Genomic DNA, 23,318 nt, shown 5'->3' with positions numbered 1-23,318 from the left:
TTTCCCATTTCCGACCAACAATGCGCCTCTGCCGCGGGGAAATGGAGGGATGTGATTGTCCAATAGCGCCTCTTACCCGTCAGAGCGTGCAAGTGGAGAGGTTGAGTAACTACACACAGCTACTGGAGAACAAAAAAATGAGAAGTCTATGGAGAAGTCATACCTCTCAGATTTCATCAAAATATCTTAATTTGTGTTCAGAAGATGAACGAAGGTCTTCGATGAAGACCTTATGTCGAAGATGAACGACATGAGGGTGAGTAATTAAAGGGTTATTTCACCCAAAAATGAAAATTCTGTCATTAATTACTCAACCTCATGTCGTCCTTCGTTCATCTTTGGAACACAAATTAAGATATTTTTGATAAAATCCGTTTCTGTAAAAACAGTTCATATGACTACAGTGGTTCAACCTTAAAGTTATGAAGCGACGAGAATACTTTTTGTGTGCCAAAACAACTAAATCAAGTCTTTATTCCACAATATCTAGTAATGGGCAATTTCAAAACATTGCTTCACGAAGCTTCGAAGCTTTACTAATCTTTAAATCAGTGGTTTGAAGCTGCCAATCTCTCGAAGTCACGTGATTTCAGTAAACGAGGCTTCGTCACGTCATAAGTGTTTCGAAATTTCAATGGTTCACGTGACTTTGGCAGTTTGATACACGCTCTGAACCACTGATTCGAAACAAAAGATTCGTAAAGCTTCGAAGCTTCATGAAGCAGTGTTTTGAAATCGCAAATCACTAGACATTGTTGAATAATGTCATTATTTTGTTTTTTTGGTTGACAAAAAGTATTCTCGTTGCTTCATAATATTAAGGTTGAACCACTGTAGTCACATGAACTGTTTTAAATATGTCTTTAGTAGCTTTCTGGTCATCTGAAAGTGTTAATTATCTTGCTGGCATTGAGGCCTCACTGAGCCATTGGATTTTATCAAAAAATATCTTAATTTGTGTTCCAAAGATGAACAAAGGTCTTGCGGGTGTGAAACAACCTGAGGGTGAGTAATTATTGACATAAATTGTGAACTAACCCTTTAAGGTTTGGGTAATTGACAAATAACATGTACATTAACTTTTTTTTCTGCTTGTATGTATTTTCTGGATGTATGAATTTAATACTAGATTTAGAAAAAAATTCTTTAAATAGTCTTAGATGACGTACAGCATGTCACAGTACTTAAATTTATAAAAAATAAGTTAATGATAATACAAACTCCCAAACCAATATGTTTCAACAGTTTCTTTATTCATTATTTACATCAAGTGTAACACTGAGGAAGGACTTCACAGTAATATACTATTAAAAGTGAGCTTTAAATTAGAATCACACAAAATATACTTTTTACAAAACAGAAAAAAATACTGTTGATCTGTCAACCTCTGCCTTTTTAATCCCTGTTAAATTCACATATTCAAAATTAAGAGTGTTTTATTTTCATTGCACTTGAAGGACTAGAGAGGTGGCCTTTGGTATATAAATTTCTTCAGCACTTAAAATCTGACCTTACAAAAAGACAGCCTCCAAAGAATGTGAGTTCCAGGATTCAACATAAAAAGTAGATCAATAAATAAACCAAAAATAAATAAAAGTGACAAAAAAAGTCAAATAAAAAAAGCACAAATTGGGTGATTAAAAGGACTGAATTCTGATGAACATGTTTGTGAGACAAACGGCTTTGCACCAAAGAGGCCTCATGTGGCTCATAAAGCATGAACTATTCTCTCTATGAATTGTTCCTCTATACATGATACAATCAAATATTATTTAATGTATAAACTTTCAGAGGAGGTTTGGCAATTTACTAAAATGATATTTAATGATTATAGCAATAGGAAAAACACTAAATTAAAATACAAATTGCGGTGAAAAGTGGCAATGAAAAAAATAAAAAAAAAAAAAAAAACGTCCATTTTACTAAAATGTTTAAAAGGCAAAATGCTCCCTGACAATGATGTAAAATTGACATACAAAACAGTCACTCTTTTCCCCCTCAGTTGATTGGTAATGAAGCATGTTCAGACATAATAATAAATGGAATAGACAACCTGCATGTGTGTTTGAAAAAGCAAACTGCTAAATCGCACATGAAAAATATTTACTGTTAATGTGATTACGAGAGGTATTCCTGACAAAGCAAAACAAACCGATGAGCTCTCTCAGTAAAATAAGACCAGACTTCAAGCACTGTCTTTTTCTTATTAAAGGACAGATCATTGCACTTTTTCCTATTCAAGTTGGACACCTCACATCCCCAGATGTCTAAACAGGGTAGCCTGAATGATAATAAAGGCTTGAAAATGTGAATATATGAGAGCAAAATATATTTACATAAACATATCTTTAACATGACCTTGCAGTGCACAAAACATTAAATCTCTTACAAAAGGCACCATGTAATATCAGGAAACATTGCCCATGGCAGAAAAAAAAAAGAAAAAAAAATGGCAAAAGAAGCTAAGTTAGTGTAGGCAAATTATGCTGTGATCTAGAATGACTCTTGAACAAACAACATGTATGTATTTCTGCTGAAATGTCATGGAGATGTATGGCAAAAAAAAAAAAAAATTGCCTTCCAAAACGTACATATTACATACCTAGATAGTGAATTAAGGCAAGGCAATCAACATTTATACTTTAAAAATGTGCTCCAGTGTAATCGGTACAAATCAGCTTCATTACATTTTAATTATGACATTGCAGGGTACCCACAAAAATCTCATTTATGCAAATTCTAATAGAAATCTATCATTTCATGAATACAGACATGTGTAACCATTTGTGTCCTGAAGAAAATGCTTCTTTTAATAATGTTTCTTTTTAATAAAGTTTGAACGATGTGAAAGGAGACCATGGAAAACACACTCGCGCACGCACACACACACACACACACACACAAAACATTCCTGTTTTTAACAAATGAATACATTCATAATGTAGATGCACAGATGGAGACCCTCACACCAAAACCTCACCACAAGGACACAAGTGAGCATGACCTTTCACACCTGTTTGTGGGTATAAAATAATATGCAATATCTACAATATCATAAAAATGCCTGTGCTTTTAATAGAAAATAATTTAAAATTCAAGTTTACAAATGGCGACATTCTAAAGTGAAATCAAAATAAAATTACAAATCAATGTGCTAAAGAAAATGCAGTCTTTGTTAAAAGACTTGGCAATACTTGTATCTGTAGTGTTGCTGCTTCTGTGTTGGCACCATGACATAGTCATAAAATAAATTCAGACTATCCACTCATCAAATAATTCCCCTACGGCAAATCAATAAAATCTAGAAATATGTTTAGAATTCTTGAGTGTTGAGAACTCTAGAGTATGGATGTAGCGCTGTCATATTCTGCTGATGGGGAAATTATATAAAGGCCACAGACATAAAAGGCCAAACATGAACCATGTGGTGACAAACTCAACACAATTTCAACTATGCCACAGCAAACCACTACTAACAACTTATGCATGGACCATATCGAAATAAAGACTAATTACAGAAAGCTCTACAAAATCATCAATGGTCATCAAATGCTGTAGTGTTTAACAAACGTGGTCAAATGAAAAATGACAGTATGGGATGTAGACAGAAGCACTTCTAGGATGTAAAATGAGACTGAACAAATGTGAGCTGACTGTGTTTGCAATCCACATTCATTACTACTCTATGTTCTGAACAAGCAATATTGTTTATGATTAAGCAAAATTGATTCATGTTTTAAATGGTGGGCATTTCCATATTCGCGTTGACAATCTGATGCAATATCCAGTTACTGTGAATCAAATGCAAATTAAAGATCCAAAAAAGTGAATGGAAATCTTTATCAAAAAACAAAATGGATGAAAAGTGGACCAGTTAGCATGTAGTCGGCTCACCTTAACCTGTGCAACCCCTGTCTATTAGTGAAAATTCATTCGGTCATACCAAGATAAAAACTAATTACAAAGTAAATCTGTCAAAAACAAAACCATGTGTATTTTGGTAGTGACAAAAAGCTTATATACAATGAACTCTGTTCCCAACTGGCAATTTCAACGAGAAAGTCACCTGTAAACAATAAAGAGAGAGAGAGAGAGAGAGAGAGAGAGAGAGACAGAGAGAGAGTGTGTGTATGTGTTTGTATTAATCTTCTGAGGTACTTTTTAGAGAATAATCTCTGTCCCCCAAAATTTAAATAAAACTAGACTGATTTTGGGGCAAAAAGTTTCAAGGGGTACAGGAGGAGGAGTTTTGGAGGGTGTAGCTTGAGGCAGACACAGTGGCTACCTTTGCACTACATCACTGATCTCTTTAATGCATGTGTGCAAGTTGTCAAGAGCCGGGCTGGTCCCAGGTGCCCCTAGTCCAGCTCCCCCACCCGCAGAGGAAGCACGCAGCTCCTGTAGACTCAACTCAAGTTTACCCACTGCCTCACGAAAGGCAAACTTATTACGTGTCTGTGGGATGCAATCGACATACCCCGAGCAGTAGTCCAAAAGTTGGTGTCCCACATCCAGAACCTGGCTGCTAGAAGAAAGCTCGTTGTTGCCTTGAAGAGCACTACTCAAGCATTCAGCACATTCCAAAAGAGCCTCCTTGCTGATCTTCTCCAGGGGGATCCGCTCCGTCTGCTGCCGAGTCCGTCTAAGGGTGGGTTTAGCGGAAGTAGGGCCAGGTCCACCACTGGAAGCACCATTGGCCATCTTAGTCTGGGTGGTGGTGTTGCTAGTAGGGACTATGGGAGCTGGAGGCACTTGTGGTGGTGGTATTGATGGACGCGTCCCTCTGGCTTCTCTTCCTGACCTTTTGACGCCATCTCCATTGACCTCCATGTTCCCACTGACTGCTTCATCAGCTGCATCTGCACTGTAGGCGTGTTGGAGGGAACGGAGCATGGGCGGTGGAGGTGGTGCACATTTTGGCTTCACCAGTCGTGGTCGGTCACGATCTCCACTGTCAGACAGCAGTTTGAAGCGGTTGCCCTGAGAGTCCACGCCAACTAGGCCGTCGGCCGAGCTGTGCTTTAGAGTTGGCGAGATCAGAACGGGAACTTTGTGGTTGTGCAGATTGACTGAACCAAGAGTGGAGGTTTTCGATGGAGACGACCAGCCTTGCCTGTCATCTTGGCCATCCTTTCCCCGTGTATTGGAATCCGAATCGGCCTCTCCCCCTACACCTGGTGCCCTAACTCCTCCTGCGACCCCTCGTGGCAAGAGTTTGGCTTTGGGACGATCCCGTATCTGAGCCGTACCTTCGTCAAGCTTTCTCAGGATTGCATCCGAAGGTCGTGCTGCCCCGTTCTCCGGCTGTGAGGTGGTGGAAGCTGTGCGCTCTAGTGGGGGTTTGCTACGGTTTCTCGGTAATGTCAATGCCATGCGCTCCAAGTCTGGCAACCCAGCAGACATAGAGGAAGTTGAATTGGAACGAGGGAACGGCTTGGTTCCACTCCCTTCGTCTATCCCAGAAGGCTTACCAGTCCGCAACCCCAGGGTCTTTTTGATAAGGCGAGGAGTGAAGAAGCCAGCTAGGCTTCCCCAACTACTGCTTCCTCCCACTTGACCAGAGGTTGCTCCAGAGTTTGAACATGAGGGCTTCTGCCCAAACGTGGCCCCACAACAGCGGGACTGCACATGGTTCCCCTCTCCATGAGACGGAGAGAAACTCAACCCATCAGTTTGGGGCAAAGGAGGAGGGCCTGCAAACCCAGCCGTGGGCTCATACTTTTTATGAGGCTGGGTCTCCATCTCCCGGAAAGAGCTGCTCCTCTTGGGTGGCATTGGGAGATTCTGCTGCTGCTGAGGTGAGGACGAAGTAGAAGATGAGGACATGGACTTCTTCTTCATGAAAGAACTGAAGAAGCCAGCTTTGCGGTCACGGGTGAAGGTGGTGTCCTGGGAGTCCTCCAACAGGCTAGAGGGAGACTTATCCCTCTGTTTACGTGGTAGGGCTGGAGAGCTGCTGGAGCGTCCATCACCAACAAAAAGGGATGCTGCCAGACCTGAACACAATGGGACAACAGAACCAAAGGTCAAAGAGCTGCAAAAAAAGAGGTAGTAGCTGACATGCAAAATAAATACTTATGCGCTTTCATATTTAAATGGCTTGTGTCACCATGGAACACATGCTTACATGATTATTCAGTGCACAGACTTATTGTGTCACATTGTGATTGCTTGGCTATAAAATATTTAATTTATTACATTTTTGCCAATAGTGGTGCCTCAAGCAAATGTCTCAAAAATAAACATAAGAGCAATGCATAGTGTAAATGAAGGCTGCAGGGCGGTATTAGAAGATAGTATATCATGTCAACATTCAGTACCTTGCACTACCGTTCTGCTGCTGACCATCATAAAAAATGATATAACCTAACCTGGCATATGCTTTTTTACAAGAAACTGTAGTATGCCTATGAGCTATTCCTTGCTCTCATAATAGGCTGTCTCTTTAATTCATGAGGTAAAATGTTTCAAGAGTGGGCCAAGATATTTTTAATGTATTTTTCACAAGTCTTCTGACAAGCAGGGTGTCTAGATATTTGCAACATCGAGATTGTATCACTTGATATGTAGGAGAAAGTAAGATTATCCAGAAGGCAGGACAATGATTAGAGATATAGGAATATAAAAAATTAATGTTTATATGTTAAAAATATATATTTTTTTTAAAAGGTTTGATAACATGACAAAAAGAGGCAGCTAAACAAAATAAAAACCCACCTTAAAAGTTTATTTTACATAGTCTTAAATGTAATTTCAATAAATAGCACATAAATAGTTTTAAATAGAAAAACAATATTGCACAATACATCAAAATGCTTTAATTGTGAGTAAGGTTAAACAGAATTTAATCATAATATAGATACACATGCGGTTGGTGAAGTGCTTATGTGCATACTAGGGGTTTTAGTGACATGCAGAAAATTGGAACAAACGAGCAACAGAATGAAATGAGATGTATTTACAGAAAAATAATCAAAACATGAGAGGGAAAATCTGTTATGAATGTTTATGAACATGTCAGTCATATGATCACGATACATTTTGAACATATTTAAAATGAATGTAAATAAAAGAAAATATACAGGATATAGCATAACTTTTTTTAATATTCCTATATTTGTGAGTATTTGGAGGGTTATATACTGCATAGCACTGTTAATCAATAAGGAACACCACTCCCATTCTCTTGAGCTTCTTTTTGAGCCGACTGAGCCGGAGTTGGGCCTGTATACCTGCAGGGCCATGGGGTCCTGCTTCCTCCATATTCTCTTTGTTCTCAGAGTGTTTCTTCTGGCCACGAGACTTTGATGGCAAGAGTGGCATATCATGGCCGAAAGTGTGTGCAAGCCCACCTTGCCCACTAGATGCGGTTTTACACAGTTCTTCAGCTACCTCTGGAGAAGAGTTAGCAGAGAGAAGGTGCATGTTAATATTGTGTTTTACATGAAAGTATCATAGGTTAAATCTTTATTAGATGTTAACTTCAACTTTATTACAGTCAATTTCCAATGGCAAATTACATTAATGTATTTTCTGTATTAAATTCAATATACAAACTGCACCAAAGTTATTTATTGCTTCCTTTTAAGACTGTTTATTGTGCATTGAGTTTTCTGTGCTTAATCATCAAGTATATAAAATTTGCATGAAAATTCTGCTCAGTCTACGCCTTCATCTGGCACTCATAACAGATGACGCAGTAATACCTTCTGAGATGCTTGAGTCATGGAACATGGTTTCAAAGGCCTGGTGAATCTCAGCAAATGAGGGTCTATCAAGTGGACTCCACTGCCAACCTGCCAAAACACAAACAAAATATGGCTTTACCTAATGCCAAAAGCTTCACTACAGTTCAAAGGCTTGACAAAGGCTTATTTTTTACTTTATGAAAAGTACTGTTCTGAAATTCATTTGAGTGTTAAAAATAAAGCTAAGTTGTCCAAGATTTTAAATGAAGCCAGCAAGGTAATAGGCAAGACGCCCATGCCTCAATGATTATAGAGTGTGTCACCCCATTCATTGGGTGTTCCAATTTTAATGCCAGGATTATAAAAAAAAGTGTATCTTAATAAAAGTGTATCAGTTATCCTTAATGCCTAATGCTGTTAAAATTTGAAATGCAAGTGATAATTTGAAGAGATGATACAAATGTTTTTTTGTTTTTTTTTATGTTTAAGTTAATTATGTATTGTTATTTGTGTATTGAACAATGAAGCTGAAGACAAATTTCCATAACATGAGTAATAAAGTTACTGAACTTAAGTTAATACTTTTTTTCAGCAATGATACATTCAATTGACCAGTAAAGACATGTTACAAAAGATTTCCATTTCAAATAATTGTTCTTTTGAACTTTGTTCATCAGTGAACACTGAAAAAAAGTGTCAAGGATTCCACATATTATTAAGCAGCACATCCGTTTTCAACATTGACAAGAAATGTTTCCTTAGCACCAAATCAGCACAAATTTACGCAATGCTTAAAAAATATAACATTAATATATGACACTTTACATTATCTGAATATACACTAATTATGTTATATTTTAAATATATATTTATTTTATGTTATAAAGTGAAAGCTATAAAGTGTTATCGAATTCACTGTTGTTGATATGTTGATACTCACAGGCTCTCATGAGCTCGTAAACTTTAGGGGGACAGCCCTCGGGCTGCTCCATACGATACCCCTTCTCCAGCAGGTCGTACACCTGAGACAGGTCGATACCCGGGTATGGAGACATGCCGTACGTCGCAATCTCCCAAAGCAAAACTCCAAATGCTGGGGAATTTTAAGTAAATAAGTGAGTCAGTCTGAAACACATAACTCTTTATAGAGTAAAAGAACTTCTAACACACAACCCTCATGATAAAATTAAATAAGAAACTGACCCCAAACATCTGATTTGATGGAGAAGGTGTTGTAGGCCAGACTCTCTGGTGCTGTCCATTTGATGGGGAATTTGGCACCTGCATGAGCGGTGTAGGTGTCGCCTGTCATCAGACGACTCAGTCCGAAATCAGCCACCTTGACCACGTGATTCTCTCCAACCAGACAATTACGAGCTGCCAAGTCCCTGAGAAAGAGATCGAGAAGCTGTAGCGAGATCTCTCAATGGGATTTAAGAAAAGCTATAGCAATGTAATCAATGAGAATAGGGGAATTTAAATGACATCTTCAGCATCCTAAAGTCCACTGATGTCTGAAGAACTGTGCTCACCTGTGGATGAAGTTCTTCTTCTCCAGATACTCCATGGCAGAGGAGATCTGAGTGGCCATGTAGAGCAGCACCACAGCATTCACCTGCTCCCTGTCACACTCACGCAGATAGTCCAGCAGGTTCCCGTGGGGCATGTACTCGGTCACTATGTAGAATGGAGGCTCCAGTGTACACACACCTAGAAGGAGGCATCAGAACTTAACAATTAGGTACAAATCTAAGAATATAATTGGTAAAAACAAATAATTGTTGCTCAGTGCGTGTACAAAACCCTGCATTTCTATAGTGGTGTCATGATGAGAATAGTGTATACTTTAAGAATGGGTCATAATATTTGATTTATCAACTCTAAACGCACATATTAGCAATATAATTGCCATTGGCTAGTACATTTTTCTGATGCACACAGACAAGCATCTTCCAAATCAGAATTGTGTCACAAAATGCAGATCTTTATGAAGATACATTTATATATGATACCCTTTTTCTATATGTTTTATATGTGACAAACATGCTGATTTGCACATTCCTAGTATACTCACCCAGTAACTGTACTAGATTGGGATGCTTCACCTCCTTCATGACTGCAGCCTCCTTCAGAAACTCCTCAACTTCCATGGTGTCCTCCTTTAGGATAAAGTGATATAACAACATAAATATGTATAGAATAACAAGCGATACAAAATCTAATACAAAAAACCTCCTCAAAACAGAAATCTATGAGTGCAATATAATGAACATCCTCTTGGTGGCACACTACACACATAAACCGTTTCCTGGGTAACATTTTAAAATAAGGTTTCATTTGTTAACATTAGAAGTAATAAAAAATAATTCTAACTCATTTATTAGTCTTAGTTAATGTTAATTTTAACATTATGAATTTGACATGAACTAAGAGTTAACAGTTATATTTTTATTAACTAGTGTTAAAAAGATATATAAATACTGTAATAAATGTTTTGCTTTAGTTAATATACATTTACCCATGTTAACTAATGGGACCTTATTGTAAAGTGTTACTGTTTACTGCAATGAAAAACAATGATATATGTAGAAAACAGAAATAGGCGGATATGCACATAAAACACACACCTTTAGTGTTTTTACAGCTACAGTGAGGTTGTACTTTTTCCAAACTCCAACGTACACCTCTCCGTACTGGCCACCGCCCAATTTGTGCTTCATGGTGATGTCGGTGCGCTCCATCTCCCACTTGTCGTGGATGGGAGAGACACCGTAGACGGTTGGCTTGTTGCATTTTGGAGCGGGATAGTGTAGTGTGGTTACCAGACCATCCGCCACTGTGGAATGATGATGAACCAGCTCAGCTAACGTGCTAAAACGACTCTCAGCTGTTACGTAGACCTGAGACAGAAGAGACAAGTGAATTTAATTTAATTAAAGGCGGAGGAGCTTTGCTTTCAAAGTAAAGTGAAACCAGCAAATACCTTTCCGTCAGAGGCGGTGTTGATCCGGTAGTGATAGACCCGTCCCTCGTAGCGAAGCGAGATGGAGAGCTGGCCAGGGCTGCTCTCGCTCTCCCTCACCAGGAAGCTGCCGTTGATCAGGCTGCTGAGCAGGTACTCCGCGGCGCTGCGGGACACAGGCCCATGATACCAGCTGTGCTTCTCCAGACTGTTCACGGGGGTGATGTAGTTACTGGGTACCCAACCCTGGCCATTCTTCGAACGCACTTCACTCCACTCTCCATTCTGATTGTACCCCAACACTCGCAGCTTCTCTCCTGAAATACAGAGTGTGGAATCGTTCATATTGTACACCACAATCGTTTGATATCCAAACATTTTTTTCATATTTTTGTTTGTAAAATGTAAACCCATGTTGTTCATGCAAATACATCTGACTTGAATGGAATGGAAAGAGAGATTAGGCAATGCAAGCCACAACAGGTCCATCATTCAGCAATAAAAACACTGTATCTGGTCTTTCAGGCAGTTAGCTAATGTTTTCATTACATAAGCTCAGACTGAGAAGTAGTAGTCTTATATGTATTCTGGAATCTGAACAAATCCTCAGGGCACCTGGGAGTGGTGGAAGAGAAGTGTTATTCACGACATTGAGATAAATCAATCGAGTATTTGATGTACTGTGCTGTTTTTGAATTACCCCAAATTCATGTGTATCAGATGGACATCTTTGGTTGCATCACACACCATGAATGTCACATTTCTAAGACACTTTACAAGATAAAAATAGTATTTTTACAAGATATGCCTTCAAAAGCACTTTTGAAAACATCTCAAGAGCCATGTGTTCTGTTCCATTAAGCTGTGCTCTGTCTAGCTGTTTGGGAAAAAAAAAAAATCCTCTCCAGAGTGTTGAATCATTGTTGACGCAGTCAAACTGCTGTTGAACACAATGTCATAACCAAATTTTAAAAAGAGGCCCTTTTTGGCATGTTTGTGTATTTATGTTGCTGAGTTGAGATTGAAAAGCTCGAGAAACATTTATTATTATCAATGTAGAAAACATTTGTGCTGCTTAATATTTTTGTGGAATTCGTGACTTTTTTTTCAGTATTCTTTGATGGTCACTTTTGAACAATTTAATGCATTCTTGTTAGTAAAATTACTCACTTCTTTTTTAAAATATATTGTAAAGAATATATTACTTTTTAAAATTATTTTTTATTATTATTATTAGATAAAATACACTTTTTTTTTTGCTGTTCAATGCTGTCCTCCTCTTCCTTAAAAAAAAAAAAAAAAAAAAAAAAAAAAAAAAAAAATTATAATATTTTTTTTTTTAGAAAATGACCGATCGTTTTAATAGATAAGACCTTTATTCCTTGGCTGGGATCTTTGTAGAGCCCTTTGAAGCTGCATTGAAACTGCAGTTTGGACCTTCAACCCGTTGTATCCCAGTGAAGTCCACTAAATGGAGAAAAATCCTGGAATGTTTTCCTCAAAAACCTTAATTTCTTTTCAGCTGAAGAAAGAAAGACAAACATCTTGGATGACATGGGGGTGAGTAAATTATCAGGAAATATTAATTCTGAAGTGAACTAATCCTTTAACCTTGTTGTAATCCCATCATGCATTGGTCCAGTAGAGGGTGCTCTCATTATTTTGGGGAAACAGAGTTCAGGCCCACTAGCTTTCAGACAGCAAGTGTTTTTTGCTAATCCTAAATCGACACTGGCGCGGCAACAAGGCCCTCACGACAAGACAAGAAGAGACTGGCGCATCGGTGCCAACCAGACGACACTGCATTACTGACCATTAGCGGTTACTTCAGAGAGAAAGAGCAGGCTGCTAACTCCCTCTCTCTGAACTCTCTTCTCTTTGCTAGTCTGTGTTTACCCACCTGCTTTTCACCCAGCTGACGGGATTACACTTCAAAACGGACATTAGCCTTAGCGGTAGCCATGCAGCATGGAGCATCTGAGCATAAAACCGCCTGACTCATGTTCCAAAGTCTATTACAACACGCTGGAAAGAGTTGTGGGCGTTAGTGCATATGGCTCAGGTTGGTGCCCATGTGTTCATGCTCCTCAGCTTGAATAAAACAAACTTTAGCCTCCGTTTTCATTTTTAGCTTTTTTTTGTGCTTTGATCCTACAAACTGCTGCTGGGAAGAGGAACAACAAGATCTGAAGTAAAGAAAAAAGGAAGGAGAACGATGGAAGGAAGAGGAAGGATAATGGCATGGTGTCCTTGTTATAAAGGAGGAAGTTATCAATAATGGTTGTAAAAACACTCTCCGGCCTTGTTTATTCCAGGTATTAAAATTTTGTCCTGGGTCACATTTAAGTTTACACTACCAATGCAATGTGGTTAGTCATTTGGTGGATATGAAACTGTTAAAGTGAACAATGAAACCAAGCACAACTTGTTGCACAACCACTCGTCTCTTTTTGGCGATCATACCTTTCGTGATGCTCAGCGTGTTGTCACCACTGGCAACGAAGTCGTAAAGCGCAACGAAGAGGTTCGGGTCACTCTCCGCAGCACCCAACAGATTCTCCTTTGAGCTCCAGCGCACCGCTTCAGTCAGCGCCGTCGAGTCCAGTCCAAACGGCCTGTGCAGGGCCTCTGTCAGGAAGAAAGAGGCATAAAGAAAATGCTAAGTAACAGAAAACATAAACGGCTGTTGATGGAACATATGACATCTCAAATGAGACAAGGCCTCTGGGAAGGGCAAAATGAGTCAATATAACAGGAGGGGTTTCAGAAAAAAAGGAGTTGCAACAAGTTAACGTCAAGGTGGAGAGGGAGCAGCAAACCATATGACGCAAAGTGAAAACAAGGAAGGTGATTCAAAGTGGTATCACTTTGCTCCTTACGTCATAACCAATTTAATGATCTCTTTTTCCAAATCATGTGCAAACAATACATGAAGGCTACACAAAATGGCAATTAATCATTTAAAAAAAGCTATACTAGATTATAGGTATGACTGACATTCAATTAACTGTGACAATAATTTAATATTAATTATTTAATGATTAAACATTTTACAATCTACTTAAAGCATTATTGGAGAATGTATGTTTAGGTTCAGTAATTTCACTTTAATGGCAATTAAAAGGTCCTTTTCACTGCCATTAATGTGAAATAACTGAACATAAACATACAAGCATATAAACATACATGAAAATTTCAGATTGCACTCACTTTGTAACATATTTTGTATAAAAACCTCACATTCATTATATATGGTTATATTTAAATAAACTACACACCACCATATCCATGTTGCCATGTTAACATTAAGTATTTATCTATTAGAAACACTCCAAACACTTCAAATTTTGAAAAGCAGATGAACACTGGAAACACCCGAAGAGAAAATAATACGACCCGGTAAAAGCTTCCACATTGACCATACAAAAAACAAAACACAAATACACATCCCTCAACCTGAAATACTCCACAAAACTCACTGACACTCAGGGCACCAGCGCAGCACTGGCTATGAGACCAGACATCTTAAAATTAAAAAAAAAGGGGGCTACCTGCAAAGCAATAGTGGTCCACATCATGTAGGCTGGACTGTTTGGTCAGCCTGGCCCTCTCTTCTTCAAAACTACTGCTGGACAGCAGGGTCCTCAATGACATAATCTAGCAGCACTAGATTAAAGTCTAATCTCACATGGAATAAAACAAGACCTGAAGCGGTGAGGGTTCTGCTTCAATCTGAGAGGGTTTGATTCTTAAGCAAGATTTTAAGGAGGGGAGGAGCATGAAAGTGCTTTGAGGTTGGAAAATGTTTTTGGGAGAGTCTCCACGCCTTGAGCATGCCTGCGTCTGCTGGTCTTCCTCGCAGCTGTCAACCAGCCACAAACACATACACTGCATGTCTGGGCAGCTGCCCCTTTCCTTAGGGAAAAGTGTGGCGAGACAAAACACGGGAAGGAACAGATTAGGAAAGACTTCAGAAACTCACTTTAATAATCATTGTAACAAATTCTGCCTCCAAGATTTGGCTTGATTTTTCAAAACTAATGTGGTGTTACCATGGTACAGGGTGGTATCAAAAAGCAACACCATGGAATTTGATATGTCATATGATTGCAATTTTCACATCCCCGAGGTATTTACATTAACATACTAACTTGCAAGAGCAACAGCCAAATTATTCATCCTCAACTTGCATCACAAAATCAACAGCAGCATAAGCAGGTCCGTCATGACACATCATGATAAATACAATGGATGGCTTCACAATGGTAATCTAGTCATTCAACACACCAGCTACATCTGGCTGATGCCAATAAAGTGATAATTATTTTGATGCTATGACTGTTAATCAATAAATGGCCAAAATTATAAAACACTAAAAAACTAAACAAAAACTACTTAAACTTAAACTACTGCTAAAAGTTATACTTCAATTTGAAAAAAAAAATCCTTTCCATTCAAAGAATTCTGAGAAGAAAAAAAAGTATCATGTTTCCACAAAAATATTAAACAGCACCAAGACTGGGAAGCACCGAATCAGCATATTAGAATGATTTCTGAAGCCATGTGACACTGATCCCAAAAAGATCCCAATAAATTAAACTCAAAACAATCATTATGCATAAAAGACAAAAGCCAAGCCAAGCCAAAGACTGGTCTTCTGCCAGGTCTTACACAACGCAATAAACAAGCAAGAACACGCAGCTCAGACAGTCAAGGCCTGTGTGGCAAACCCGACTTCGCCACACACAGGCACATATGCACGCAGATATATTGCCCTACCTTTATTCCTAACCAGCATGCAGTGCTTCCCAGTCCTGGTCAGCTGACTGATCCACAGTTCCCAATACATGATCCCAGTTCCAGTACAAGGCTGATGGGAAAACACTCTAGCCGCCAATACTCAGTTCTGGGTTTAATTCATACAAGACAGCGAGTTCAAAATCTGACACGTTCCTCTTGGTTGAATCATTTCAGAGTCTCCGCTGCAGCTCCAAACTCAGAGTTTCCAACCCCGCAGCCGGAATGCCAGTCCAACTTGATTGTGGGCCTCCATGCCAACTGCCTTGAGTAAGAAATGTCCACATGTGCTTGTGTGAGATATGGGAAGAGTGGAGTTCTGAGGGTGGTTTTATTGGATGTCTTGCGAGGGGAGGCGTGTGGGGGGCCCGTTGGTTTCAGAAGGGGGTAGGAACGAGCAGATGGTTCCATTTCTGCACCATGTGTGCTGCCTGTGCTGCCTACCCAACATCCTCATGGGAGAGGCTGGAAAAGCATGGAGGTGTGGAAACGCTAGAACAAAATGTCTGTGTGACATTAAACGTACCCGTGAGTTTCAGAGCAACATGTAAAGTGTATTAAGACGGGATGTTCATTGCTCAATTATTCAGGCACACCAAAAACCACTCAACATTAAGGGAAAAAAATCATCAGCACACAAGACCTCAATAGACTAGACCTAGTATTTCTCAACTCTAATCCTCAGGTTTTAGTCTCACTATTCAACACACTAAGAATCTTATGAGTTGAATCAGCTGTTTTAATTAATGAGACATCTAAAACATTCTGGTAGGTAGATGATGTCTGCGTGGAAAAATAATATGCTTATGTGAACATAGTAAAAGAAAAAGAAAAAAAGATTTGAGTATTTGATGTTCAGACTACAGGAGGTCAACTACTAAGAAGACAACAAGACCACCATCAAGTCATGTCAAAATGATTCATGAGACAAGAACACATGATGCCAGACAATGCTTACTAATTACCATCAGTCATTGAGCCACACATTCAAGTTGGGAGTGTGTCAATCAAAGAATAACTTTTGATGCTTACTGTTATTGAACGCAAGTTAAAGATGGTAGTGAATGTTGACTGTACAAATTAGTTGGGCTGTCATGATTCCTGGATTAAATTCGAGTGCTAGATTTTTTTAAAAATCCTTGACTGCAATTTACCGGTGTCAATTAACCGGCAAAATACCGGAAGTGGCGCATTCCACGGACAAGAATATATGAACCGCATTATTAGACCATTTTTTAAGGCTGCATGATATATTAAAACCATTTAAAATCATAATATAGCATAGTGCTATTGTGAATCACAAAAGCTGTGTAGTGAAGCAGCTCGGTTAACATCTCTGCATATGCTGCAAGTCTGGGTTGCTTATAATGTTTATCTGGGAGCGTAATGTGCACCATTTCATCAGATATGTAACGTAAATCATTTATAAACCCACGCCAACACAGGAGAATACATCAACGTGTTTCTAAATATGTTAATTGTTACTCATCGCAATTTCAAAATAAAGGTTTAAACCTTTTTGCAAAGGTTTTGTTTGCAAAATTTTGCATGTTTTGATGTCCACATGTTCTTGTTCAAGAAATTACAGCTGCTGTAGCATTTCTATCGTAAAGAAGAGGCCAAATATTAAAGATCAAGTGGACTTTTTAATTAAATGCTGTTTGGCCAAAAGGGCTATAATACATGTACCCAAGTTGATTTTTTATATTATGTATATTACATTGTAAGTATTTTAAAGGTGCCATCGAACATTTTTTTACAAGATGTAATATAAGTCTAAGGTGTCCCCTGAATGTGTCTGTGAAGTTTCAGCTCAAAATACCCCATCGATTTTTTTTTTATTCATTTTTTTAACTGCCTATTTTGGGGCATAATTAGAAATGCGCCGATTCAGGCTGCGGCCCCTTTAATTGCTCACGCTCCCCACCCATGGAGCTCGCACTTGCCTTAAACAGTGCATAAACAAAGTTTACACTGCTAATATAACCCTCAAAATGGATCTTTACAAAGTATTCGTCATGCACACTGCATGCATGCGTCGGATTATGTGAGTATTGTATTTATTTGAATTTACATTTGATTCTGAATGAATTTGAGGCTGTGATCCGTGGCTAACGGCTAATGCTACACTGTTGGAGAGATTTATAAAGAATGGAGTTGTGTTTATGAATTATACAGACTGCAAGTGTTTAATAATGAAAATAGACGGCTCTTGTCTCCGTAAATACAATAAGAAACAATGGTAACTTTAACCACATTTAACAGTACTTTAACAACATGCTAACGAAACATTTAGAAAGACAGTTTACGAAAATCACTAAAAATATCATGATATCATGGATCATGTCAGTTATTATTGCTCCATCTGCCATTTTTTTGCTATTGTTCTTGCTTGCTTACCTAGTCTGATGATTCAGCTGTGCACATCCAGACGTCCTGCCCTTGTCTAATGGTTGAACATGAGCTGGCATATGCAAATATTGGGGGCGTACACCCCGACTGTTACGTAATGTTGAGATTCGCCTGTTCTTCGGAGGTCATTTAAACAAATGAGATTTACACAAGAAGGAGGAAACAATGGAGTTTGAGACTCACTGTATGTCATTTCCATGTACTGAACTCTTGTTATTTAACTATGCCAAGATAAATTCAATTTTTGATTCTAGGGCACCTTTAACAATGTTCTTCAATAAAACCATGATTACTTGCTTTTGATACCTTATTTGAATCAATTGAGTAATTTTAAAGGCTATAGTCCTTATTAGGCTTATTTTTATCACCACAAAAAAAAAAAAAAAAAAAAATCCAATAACTCAATTAATAGTCAAAATAATAGACTGATTAGTCGCTTACCAAAATAATTGTTATTGACAGCCCTACAAATTAGTATACATTTGTTCATCTTAGTGCTGCATAATATATCGAAATAAAATCAATATCACAATATGACTGATTTCAGGGAAAAGGTTTGCAGGTAAAAAAAACAAAAAAAAAACTACATTTCTTTATGATAGATAGAACGATAGAGCGATTTAGGTAGAGGGACAGAGCAACAGATATAGCGATTTAGGTAGAGTGACAGAACAATAGAGCAACAGAAAGTGACAGAATGACAGCAATCAACAATAGACGATAGAACGATCGACAGAACGATCGACAGAACGATCGACAGAACGATCGACAGAACGATCGACAGAACGATCGACAGAACGATCGACAGAACGATCGACAGAACGATCGACAGAACGATCGACAGAACGATCGACAGAACGATCGACAGAACGATCGACAGAACGATCGATAGAACGATCGATAGAACGATCGATAGAACGATCGATCGAACGATCGATCGAACGATAGATAGATAGAAAGAAATGTCCTGTCACATTCACAAACATCGCTCACCCTCATGCAACATTTCTGATTGATCTAGAAACTGACCCACGTAGGGCACGTCGTGTGGCATGTGTTTGTCCAGCGTGTGCTCCTCAGCACACGTGCGGTTTCTGTGTGTGTCTTTGTGTGCAGGAGCTTCGCTGTGAGACAGCTGGGGGAGTGCTGTGTGCGCGGTGTGAATGGGCATACTGAACGGACTGACCTGTATGGCCTTGTCCTGATGGGAGTTTAGCGCAGCTGTTGTGCTGGGCTTAGGCCAGGCTTATGGCAGCTGCACCAGCACCTCTGTACTCTGACTGGAGCTCTCAACTAACACAGCTTATGGACAGAACATCCTGATCTGAAAGGCCATTAAACTTCTTTTCCTTTACAAATCAATAACTTCAAACTGCACTTTGGTGCACTTCAGCTTCATTAGCAAGTTCGGGTTAACAAAAGCCCAGTTAAAAAAAAAAAATAATAACAAAAAAAAAAAAAAAAAAAAAAAAAAAAAAAAAATATATATATATATATATATATATATATATATATATATATATATATATATATATATATATATATATATATATATATATATATATATATATATATATATATATATATATATATATATATATAAGATGTTACATAAAATTCTGCAAGTTAATTTAGGCATCACAACATTACAAGATTACAAAAACATAGGCAAAATACTTTGAGTAACATGTCTTTCCAGCTCATATAAGAATATTTATGCACAAGCATGTTTTACTTGAAATCACACCAGTCATAGGACATTCTGAAAGCCTGTCAAAAGAGGAACAGTAACTGAGAGGGGGCGGGGTTTAGTTATGAGTCAATTGTCTCAACTCCTCCCCAAAATCCAATAAACCAGACACCTCATCTGCCCATCATCAGCTCTGAAATTCCCAAGGCACAGAACAGAACAGCCCCCTAACGTTACACTGGAATGAGACATGTGGAGGAGGAAACAGCTTTGTTCAAGGACAAACACATTCCCTGATACTGCAGGATCTTTCTCTGCACTTAAGAACTTTTCAAATCAGGCTGTAAGTGTCAGCAGAGTAGAGCATATGTAATTCAACAGGTAGATGGATACACTGCTGCCAGGGTCTCCCATCAAGGTGATAACTGCCTACGTTCATAGTCTGTGTGCGGATGGACAGAAAAAGGACTTTTCCCCAATCAGAATAGATGTAATTTCCTTCAAACAAATTAATGAACTAAATCACCAAAAAGAATAAATACTGCAAAATATATTACTAAATATAAATATAAATTTAAATTCTGTCATCATTTACTCACCCTAGTAGTTCCAAACCTGTATGAATTTCTTTGTTCTGCTGAACACAAAAGGAAGATATTTGGAAGAATGTCTGTAAACAAACAGATCTCGTCCCCCATTTACTTACCATGGTAGGAAAAATAAATACTATGGTAGTCAATGGGGGAAGAGATCTGTTTGGTTAGAAGTACTTCCAAATATCTTCCTTTTTGTTCAGCAGAACAAAGAAATTCATACAGGTTTGGAACTACTTGAGGGCGAGTAAATGACAGAATTTTCATTTTTGGGTGAACTATTCCTTTAATGAACAATGGCCAATCAGAGGCGTTTACGAATCTGCTTAACTGTGCTCAGTCACATTTTTAAAATCGAAGTCGGTACTTTTGACAACACTACTAGGGGGCAATAAGTCTTAAATTATTTAAAATCTAGTTATATTAACGTAATATTAATTAAAATGATTAAGGAAAAAAAAAAATGATATACACATTAAAATGACTATTTTTTTGAGCTTTTTATTACAACAAGGGTAACAAAGGTACAGATTGGATTGGAGGGCCTTTGATATTATCTTGGAGTCAAAAGGTCGAGAACCACAGCTCTAAAAAACAAAAAAAACAAAAAAACAGTTAACCTAAAATGAACAATCTGTCATTATTTACTTAACACTCATTGTTTCTCACTTTCTCAAATGTTGAAAAAAATATGCAACATGCATTTTTCAGTTTTGGACAAGAATGCAGGCTAGACAACACCTTCTGTGCAAGATTATATAATAATGGCTTAAATTATAAGAAGTTAGTTCTTCACAAAACCTCTTACAAACCTTTTACAGAATTGGAATATAGCTCAGAAGTTGTATGAACTACTTTTCTGTTTTATTTTTGGAGCTTGACATCATCTAATGTTGTACAACAAGAGCTCTGCTATGATTCTTTAAAATTTACTAGCATTTATTTAATTTTCATGGTAAACTATTCCTTTAACTGGAATAGGAGAAAGTATTTCAAAATTGAACAAATGACATGTCATATTTTGTGCTTTAGAGGTGTGAGGCAAGAATCACCATTACACCCCTAGAGTGTCGGTGTAGTGTTGTGCTCGGGAATGACAGCACAAGCTCACCTGTTTATCTGAAAGCGCTCAGCACATCACAGCGAAAGCCACGTGGTACAAGACAAGGCCTATTTTTAGATCCAGCACAAAACAAAACTATCTTGCCATAAATACTCCCAGAATAATCACGCTGTGTACATGCACAGAGGAACCACCGAACAATGATTCCTCAAACAATGGGCCCATATAAACAGAACACTATGAAGGACAGATCCTGTTCATTCACAATAATGAGGATCCAACAAGAGCCCTCTGCAACAAAGAATGCACAGTTGTCCCCCCTCTCACTCAGTCTCTTCCTCCTTTCCAGTAAATGGCTCTTCAGTTGAAAAGACTAATGCAGTATATTACAGGACAACACACAATCTGGGGCCCGTTTCAATAAGGAGGTTCACCAACTCGGATTTAAAACTTGAACTCTGAGTTGACTTACCCTGAAATGGGAAACTCTGAGTTTTCTGTTTCAGAACAGTTGAATTGAGTTAGTTCAATCGACTCCGAGTAGGTTGACTCCGAGTTAAGCACGTGCACCACGACTATGAAAAGCAGTCATCCATGGAGCTCCGATATTACGATTCACCGTGGCAATAGCATGTGACAAAAGGACGTCCGCATACTTCTGAGCCAATACAAGTTTAATTCTTACCACTGTTATAATATCAAAGGAGAAAACTGGCAGAACGGTAAGTTATTGAACTAATATTCATTTTCATAGTATATTCCACATGCAAAAAAAAAAAAAAAAAGAAGAAAAAAATAATAATTTAACAGGATGCAATAATAAGAGTGTAAATGATTTTATCATTATTAAACACTCGTTAGGCAGTTTACTTCCACTTTTAGAACATTTTCTTCATTTTTATTGAAAATAAATCATGCATTTCTGAGGTGATATGTGATGGGAAAAGGAAGAATAGCGAGCTCAGCAGAAGGCGGAATTTAATCCAGTCAATCGCATCACACGTTAATTCTCCGCAACCAACCTGAACACACCACTGCCTACAGTAAAAATCAATTTTAACCTGGTTTGACATTGGTGGACGGAGCTACTGTAAATTTGCACTTAGTAATAGACACTCCGAATAATCTTGTTTTCCGTTTGCATTAAGATTATTTTTATTACCACACTGGCAGATATTGATAATTTTACTTAAGTGAAATTCACTGAATTTAAATCCCCCAGGAAACAAAATATCTAAATATGAAGAGTTTGGTTCCAAAACGCGATAAACGCCATTTTCAAAAAAATGAGTTTCCGCCAAAATCAGTATTGTATCTGGTCGGTATTGAAAAGTCATTTATTAATTTTGCGCAAAATGCGATATCCGTTGTGTTATTCTGTAATGTTTTCTCCCTTTCTTCCCAAAACGCGACAAACGCGAGTCTCCTTTTTCTGCAGAACGCGATATATCCGCTCTCAACCAATCACAGCGCACCATTCCACGCATTGTAAACATTAAAGGCTTTTTAAAAAGCCGTTTTTAATACCAATGTACTCGGCAAAGTGTTTATTTAACCGTGCGGTGGCGCCAGATACTCGTTAATCGGTAATGACAAATAATTTATGACATTAACAAGATGACCCATTGAATTCATTTTGGGAGCGACGACTGAATGTATTTTAGTAAAATGTCTGTATATAAGATAAATATTGGCAAAGTTTAGACTCTGTCATATATGTGAATCAACTTTCTTTGTTGTGTATTTTCAATTTGAAAAATAACTTTTATATTGATGGATTAATTGCATTTTGAAAAAAACAGTGTCATGGATTTATTGCATTTTGGGGAAAAAATACGTTTTTCTACTAAACTTTTAAAAATTAAAATGTAGATTTGAATTTTTAATGTTTTAATTACCAAAAGATGCTATGTGAAAGTCTGAAACAGAAAATAGTGGTTTTCATCTTGCCACTTTCTTGGTAAAGAAAACACCTTTTTACTCAAATTAATCAAAATGGAGTTATTGCGTTTTGGAACCAAACTCTTCATATCTTATATCATTTTCTTATATGCAAAATCCATCGGGATTTAAGACTTTTTTAGATATTTGTACTTGAAATAAGACAAAAAAG

The 23,318-nt window shown here is 37.9% G+C and overlaps 1 protein-coding gene across 2 annotated transcripts in view; it reads right to left on the bottom strand.

Moving 5' to 3' along the window:
- Positions 1-1,282: 1,282 nt before the first annotated feature.
- The window catches only part of abl2 (c-abl oncogene 2, non-receptor tyrosine kinase), a 34,677-nt gene continuing 12,641 nt past the window's right edge, over positions 1,283-23,318 (bottom strand). Inside the window, exons 1-11 of one of the 2 annotated variants that reach the window (XM_067394573.1) lie at positions 14,202-14,477; positions 13,114-13,278; positions 10,672-10,967; positions 10,316-10,588; positions 9,763-9,847; positions 9,221-9,398; positions 8,892-9,076; positions 8,629-8,781; positions 7,707-7,796; positions 7,233-7,394; positions 1,283-5,996 (exon numbers count right to left, since the gene is read on the bottom strand). In XM_067394573.1, coding sequence (XP_067250674.1) covers positions 4,282-5,996; positions 7,233-7,394; positions 7,707-7,796; positions 8,629-8,781; positions 8,892-9,076; positions 9,221-9,398; positions 9,763-9,847; positions 10,316-10,588; positions 10,672-10,967; positions 13,114-13,278; positions 14,202-14,304 — 3,405 coding nt within the window. In that variant the 5' untranslated portion in view covers positions 14,305-14,477 and the 3' untranslated portion in view covers positions 1,283-4,281. Of the gene's footprint in view, positions 5,997-7,232; positions 7,395-7,706; positions 7,797-8,628; positions 8,782-8,891; positions 9,077-9,220; positions 9,399-9,762; positions 9,848-10,315; positions 10,589-10,671; positions 10,968-13,113; positions 13,279-14,201; positions 14,478-23,318 lie in introns of those variants that run through there. The other variant, XM_067394572.1, reaches the window with a different exon arrangement.

The sequence above is a fragment of the Chanodichthys erythropterus genome, chromosome 9 (genome assembly GCF_024489055.1).
Source record: "Chanodichthys erythropterus isolate Z2021 chromosome 9, ASM2448905v1, whole genome shotgun sequence".
Taxonomy (NCBI): domain Eukaryota; kingdom Metazoa; phylum Chordata; class Actinopteri; order Cypriniformes; family Xenocyprididae; genus Chanodichthys; species Chanodichthys erythropterus.
The sequence above is the reverse complement of the archived record's forward strand: the minus strand, read 5'-3'. Positions and strand labels throughout refer to the sequence as shown.